At 44.9% G+C, this 6799-nt stretch overlaps 1 protein-coding gene across 1 annotated transcript; it reads right to left on the bottom strand.

Moving 5' to 3' along the window:
- Positions 1 to 862: 862 nt before the first annotated feature.
- On the bottom strand, positions 863 to 1423 carry LOC306943946 (large ribosomal subunit protein mL62-like; the record flags this gene model as incomplete). The annotated part of the gene is made up of 1 exon (XM_079530504.1): positions 863 to 1423. One exon carries the CDS (start codon positions 1421 to 1423, stop codon positions 863 to 865), a length of 561 nt encoding a protein of 186 aa, XP_079386630.1.
- Positions 1424 to 6799: the final 5376 nt, after the last annotated feature.

Raw genomic sequence — 6799 nt, 5'->3', positions numbered from 1 at the left:
CATGGCCTCTCTCTATGTGTGTGTGTGTGTGTGTGTGTGTGTGTGTGTGTGTGTGTGTGTGTGTGTGTGTGTGTGTGTGTGTGTGTGTGTGTGTGTGTGTGTGTGTGTGTGACGGTGCCACCCAGCGGTATTGCGATGGTACTTCCGTGCTCAGACAGACAGACAGACAGACAGAGACACACACACACACACACACACACACACACACACACACACACACACACACACACACACACACACACACACACACACACACACACACACACACACACACACACACACACACACACACACACACAGTCCCGCATTGGAGTGGTTAATTAGCACCACTCCAAAACTGCCATGGTTCAACGACCGAGGGAAGCAAGTCCAACCAGCGGGGGCGGTTTTGGAAGTAGACACACGTACATGGACAGGGCGTGTGTGTGTGTGTGTGTGTGTGTGTGTAGACACACGTACATGGACAGGGCGTGTGTGTGTGTGTACATGGACAGGGCGTGTGTGTGTTTGGTGTGGTAGTTAAGTGTAATCAATCACCAACAGCAGCAGAACTCTCTTATAGAGTAGATGATCAGTCCGCTCCACACCAACACACACGCGCGCACACACACACACACACACACACACATCAGTCTGCTCCACACCAACACACACAGGCTGTCTGTGTGTGTCCTAAACAGAACCCCACTGGCCTGACTTGTTCCCTATAAACAGTAAACTTGAACCACAGTAGTTTTTGACCAAAGTGTAGCGCCCAAGTCCTATACTTTAGGTACTACTGGCTGTTTATTCCTTTTTTTCCCCAGTCAAGTTTAATTCATTATACAAAAATGAATATAAATAAAACAACACTCAAAATAATTCAGTCAAAACCCTCTCGTCTGCTCTGCTTGATTGTTGAAAGCATCTTCTTCTGTTTCAGCCGCTCCTTGTTCCTCTTGTCAAGCTTGGATTCTCTAAGCTCCATTTCCTCTGCGGTTGGTTCATATGGCTTCTCACTGGCGTCAGCCATGATGTCAGAGATCTTCTCCATGCAGTCACCGAGGTTCCGCTGCTGGCTCCTGCTTCGCTCCGAGGTCACCAGCAGCTCCCCTGCCTTGTTGATACGCGTCCTGTTCTTATCGAGGATCTTTTGTCGGACATCTTCAGCGATCCAGTCTGCCGTGTTCACATGGAATCGCACCTCTGCCTTTGTGCTGACCTTATTGACATGCTGACCCCCTGGACCACTGCTCCGGCTGTAACATACTGTCAGCCGATCGACTGGAACATGAACCTGGGCATCCTGCGTACCTTGTGTTCCTGCTCGGTTCCTGTACCCAACAACACTTAGATAGATGCAACGTCTGATCAGAGTGTTTCTTTCGCAAGTTCGGTTTACTTGAAGATTATTCAATCTGTTTATACACATGGAGGTCGCCATGTTGAATCGATCATGTACTAAATGTAGCGCCCAAGTCCTAGACTTTCGGTTGCCGAGGAAGTTCAGACGTGTGCTCAAACTGAAGTTTACCTCTGCCACTGGAAACACCTGCGCCTGATTAGGGACAGGATTAAATACCCTAAATGTAACCCCTTCTGTTCTGACATCACAACAGTCCATATTTGGGCATGCCTGACACAGAAGACACAGAACTCCCTAAAACTGTCTAATTCCTCTAGTATGGTGTAGTTTTCAGAAAGCTTTACTCCTGTTTGAGAGCCTCCTCTTCCACAGCTTCCACAGAGCCTGCATGCATGAAACATGAGTGAAATGTGACCAGTCTTAATGGCTCTTTGGGCTATTTGCATAATGGAGAAATTAAAAGTGCAATCCACACACTATCAGGGAGCAAAAGGCCATTATTTCCAAAGGGGGATTATGATACAAAAGGAACTTTAAAAAGGAAGAATATTAATATGGATAAATATGTCCTTGAACTCCTTCACCTGGGGTGAAGGAGTTCAAGTATCTCGGGGTCTTGTTCACGAGTGAGGGGAGGACGGAGATGGAGATCAGCCGGAGAATCGGAGCGGCAGGGGCGGTATTGCAGTCGCTGTACCGCACTGTTGTGACGAAAAGAGAGTTGAGCCAGAAGGCAAAGCTCTCCGTCTACCGAGCAATCTTCGTTCCTACTCTCACCCCTATCGTCATGAAGTGTGGGTCATGACTGAAAGAATAAGGTTGCGAATACAAGCGGCCAAATGAGTTTTCTTCGACGGGTGGCTGGCATCTCCCTTAGAGATAGGGTGACAAGTTCAGTCACACGAGAGAGACTCGGAGTAGTACCGCTGCTCCTTCGCTGCTCCTTCGCCTCAGCTGAGGTGGTTCGGGCATCTGGTTAGGATGCCTCTCGGGCGCCTCCACTGGGAGGAGACCCCGGGGCAAACCAAGGCGCAGTTGGAGGAAACACATCGACTCACTGGCCTTGGAACGTCTCGGGGTCCCCCAGGAGGAAGTCACTAATGTTGCTCTGGAGAGGGAAGTCTGGAGCACTCTGGTGGAGCTGTTGCCCCCGCGACCCGACTACGGATAAGCGGTTGAAGATGGATGGATGGATAAATATGTCCAACAACAACAAAAAGAAACAGGCAAAAAAGAAAAAACATTTGTGTTCATGACATCACCAGTTTGTACTGTCACCTTGTATTGATCAACACATTTCTGTTTATGACATCACCAGTTTGTACTGTCACCTTGTATTGATCAACACATTTATATATATTACTATTCGGTTTGGCAGAAAGCTTGTATCTCTATTTCATCTTTTCCCATTAATTAATGGCATATCATTTATGCTACTTTGTAGTATTTCAGTGTCGCACAAATGTAGTGAAAAAACTTGATTATATAAAAGCTGTGCTATTTTCTGTATTGGATTCACGGGAACACAGGTGATTATTTTTTTCTGGACACACACACACACACACACACACACACACACACACACACACACACACACACACACACACACACACACACACACACACACACACACACACACACACACACACACACACACACAGTGACACACACACGTCCTCAGCGTATTTGAACGAGAAGTCAGTGGGCATTATATGAATGATAGAAAATGGCTACATTTACAGATCAGCAAGATGTCAGCCATGCAATTAACCAAGAATGATCTTAAACCTTGCATGCCAAAAGTTCTAGTTGACCTTTTAACATCTAGCCCAAAGTAATGGACCAATTAAATTGAAATGATGAAGGTCGATGCTACAGCTTTGGGGTTTACTCTGAATGCACAACACCACAGATTTTTTTAGGACGTGGGCTAGCAATACTTTCATTGAAAGAAAATATATTATGCAAACGACGTGGATAATTATGATCTTTCATAATTACTACCACACTCATCATTATAATCTCATTGCCTATGTCACACTTCATTAGCCTTTTTACGCCTTTAGCCTGTTTATACACAATATATCTGGTTCACTTTACATCTTGTTTCCACTAGTGATTATCAGTCAAGTCAAGCACATATTGGTTTTGATCCTGAGCTGCAAATAGACCCATTGAGTTTGTCAAGTTCCTTTAGCTCGCTGTAAACTTCACAGCAATAAATCCTTTGACAAAACTACAGCCAGATCATTCCCTGGGAGCACGCCTGTGTTCCTTCTGCAAAATAAAAGGGGCCCATTTTCCTTCAGCTCTGTGGTCCCTTGGCCCTATTCCCTCACTCCCATGTTCTTTTATCCCATTTTGACCTGGGAACGATTCTACAAATGTCTTCTAAATCCTGACAGTTTTCTGAAAAACCCATGTTTCTATGTCAGTGGTTCTCAAACATTTTCATGTCAAGGACCCCAAATAGATTTGTCCGCCGACCCCCATCTGAAAATATGTAGTTCCAGGGACACCCCCCCCCCCCCCCCCAATAGCAAAGATTTGAGTTAAAAATGTTCTGAAATGCTCTGAAATAATATATATTCAAAGATTTGCACTACATTTTCACGATTTTTCAAAAATAGCAGACCTACCGCGCTATGAGCTTGTAGATCTGCTATTTTTCAATAGCTAAAGTGTAACATAACGCTTGAAACACCAAGAGGGGTTCCCGCCCAAAATGGGTTATTAGCCTCAACCATGCAGCCAGTATAAGCCAAGTCTGTCCAGAATACTGAAGCGTAAACAGAGTCACTGTGCATCACCAATAATGTGCTTGCTATATGTTGAGTCCAATTGCTTTTTCTCACCCCCACATACATAGGTGGACGACATCATAAACCCTGTACTTGTTTATACTGTAAGTATAATTCAACAGCTTGCAACGACACAGCTACAGTGGCCAAGAAGAACCCTATACCCACAGGCATATCGTGTTCTACAATCTGTCTGTGATGAACAGTTAGCCTGAATTGACTTTGTACTAGCTCCATTAAACCCATTTCGACCTGATACCATGATCCTTTAATGTCTTCTAAATCATGATAGTTTTCAGTTTTCAGTTGTTCTCAAACTATTTCATGTCAAGGAGCCCCAGAATTATATGTAATTGGCCGCCGATCCCCATCTTAAAATATGTTGTTCCAGGGACCCCCCCCAGAAGCAAAGATTTGAGTTCAAAACATTCTCTGAAGGAATAAATATTCAAAGATTTGCGCCACATTTTCACGATCTTTCAAAAATAGCAGATCAACAAGCTCGTAGATCTATGATCTTGTAGATCTGCTATTTTTCAAAAGATAAAATAATGGTTAAAACACCCAAAAGGGGTTCCCGCCCAGAATGGGTTAATGGTAGCTTTAAGCCAACACATTTTACGAAATAAGCTGCTTATTTGGTAAATGTGTGGCACCTGCTGCGTGTGTTGTGGTCTTTCAACATTCCAAGTGGAAATTGAAACCAACTAGAAATGCAGGACTAATATAATGCCTCCAGTGGGTTGCAGGTTAATAGGATGTAATACCACACCATCTGCACTAGTTCTCTTGAGGCAACATACTCTCCAAGGTCCCGATAAGCCATCAAAAGCATTTCAATGCTCGCCATATCCTTACTTGACATGTAAAATTGTAATGTGTGCAGGGGGCGGCGGTGGCTCAGGGGTAGAGTGCCTGGATGGTAACCGCAAGGTTGCCAGTTCGAACCCGGGCTCCCCCAGAGTTACTGTCGAAGTGTCCTTGAGCAAGACACTGAACCCTTAATTGCTCCCGATGTGCTAGTTGGTGCCTTGCATGGTTTCCGCTGCCATCGGTGTATGAATGGGTGAATGTAATGCACAATCTCTGTAAAGCGCCTTGGATAAAGGCGCTATATAAATGCACCATTTACCATTTACCATTTAGTAAAAACACTAGCTGCTAACTAAATTGATCAACAATTAAGATAATTTAACATTCTATATGATATAATTGTTTATTAAGTTGTGGTATCATCATCAGCTGTATTTATATTTCCTCAGAGTTTGCCCAGCGTTAGACACGTACACATCATCATCATTTTTTGACCGTGATCATACTGTAGATTTCACAATGACACGCAAGACATCCCGGTCCTTCATTGCCATCCCCAGTTCCTGCTTACTGATGCATGTGTCCCTAGCGATGACATCAGGGAACGACAGTTTTCTACCTCTGGACTGCTTTGAGGCAGGATTCCAGAGTAGAAGGGAATATAACCTCATTGTCAGCTCTGTAGCAGACAGTGGCCGGCAAACTGTGTTCTTCTGGATCGGACTAGTGAAGAAACACGAGGAAGGTCGCCGTATATTAGATTTGTCGATGGGTGGCTCTTCCAAGAGAGATTTTGAGCTCTCATTAGAAGGCGGGTGTAAGTGCAATTCAACCGCTTCTCTAATTTCTTTGAAAGTGTCCATGTCTCGAAGCCAGAGTAGAATCGGCACGGCGGTCGTCCTGAATATCTTTACTTTGACTGGGATGACCAGATCTTATGCATGTCATTGCAGGCTGTCCAGGCCATACCCTTCCTACCTGTAGTTTGAAAGGCCTTTTGGGAAGAAGATATATTTGAACCCAAATACACACACACACACACACACACACACACACACACACACACACACGCACGCACACACACACGCACGCACGCACGCGCACGCGCGCAAACGCAGATGCACCATCAAAGGAAAATACCCTGTGGTGGCATAACAGAGCCCTCACATTCAGGCATGTATCATTCTCAGGGTGTACACCATGCACACGCACTTGCCCACTTGTGAAGAATACGGTGAAGGATGATTCATCTCTTTTCCGACCACACCTCCGTACATCATTGCTTGGGGTTTTTGCACCAGTGACTTCTGAAATTTGCAATTGTCTTTGTAGTAATTAGGAGTTTATTATGCACTGCAAGTGGTCTGCGTTGACATTCTCAGACAAAAAGAGCAGACATGCCATTCCATTGTGAATCAAATGAAAACAGAGCGCAGACACTGGGAGGGTGTGTTGGACCGCACGCAGCCCTGTTGTCAGGCATGGTGATGTATATGGAATGGCCGTGACAGGTGGGTATTGGCATCTTGATTTGATCCAATGGACTGCGGTGAGTAAAGATAGGATATCTCCGGGAGTGAAATGAAAACAGCGGAGGTTTGTTTCCGGTGGAAAATGATCCAGGAAGCATTGGGGTTTCTTTTCTTTCCCTTCCTGAGTTGCCAGTGTTGCCAGCCTCCACTGTCATCTTGCTCAAGGACACTTCTATTTCCTAGAAGTAATGAAGTACAGTACTTGGCAGATATTCTTCGTGCGGTGCCTGAGGGCGGTTGGTAAAATGCTCTTGCAACTAGAGTGGAAGGCAGAGGAGCAAAATGAATAAATAAATGTTCCTCTTGAA

Source organism: Electrona antarctica, assembly GCF_951216825.1.
Source record: "Electrona antarctica genome assembly, chromosome: 1".
Lineage (NCBI taxonomy): Eukaryota > Metazoa > Chordata > Actinopteri > Myctophiformes > Myctophidae > Electrona > Electrona antarctica.
Note: the sequence above shows the minus strand (reverse complement) of the source record. Positions and strands in the feature narration are given on the sequence as shown.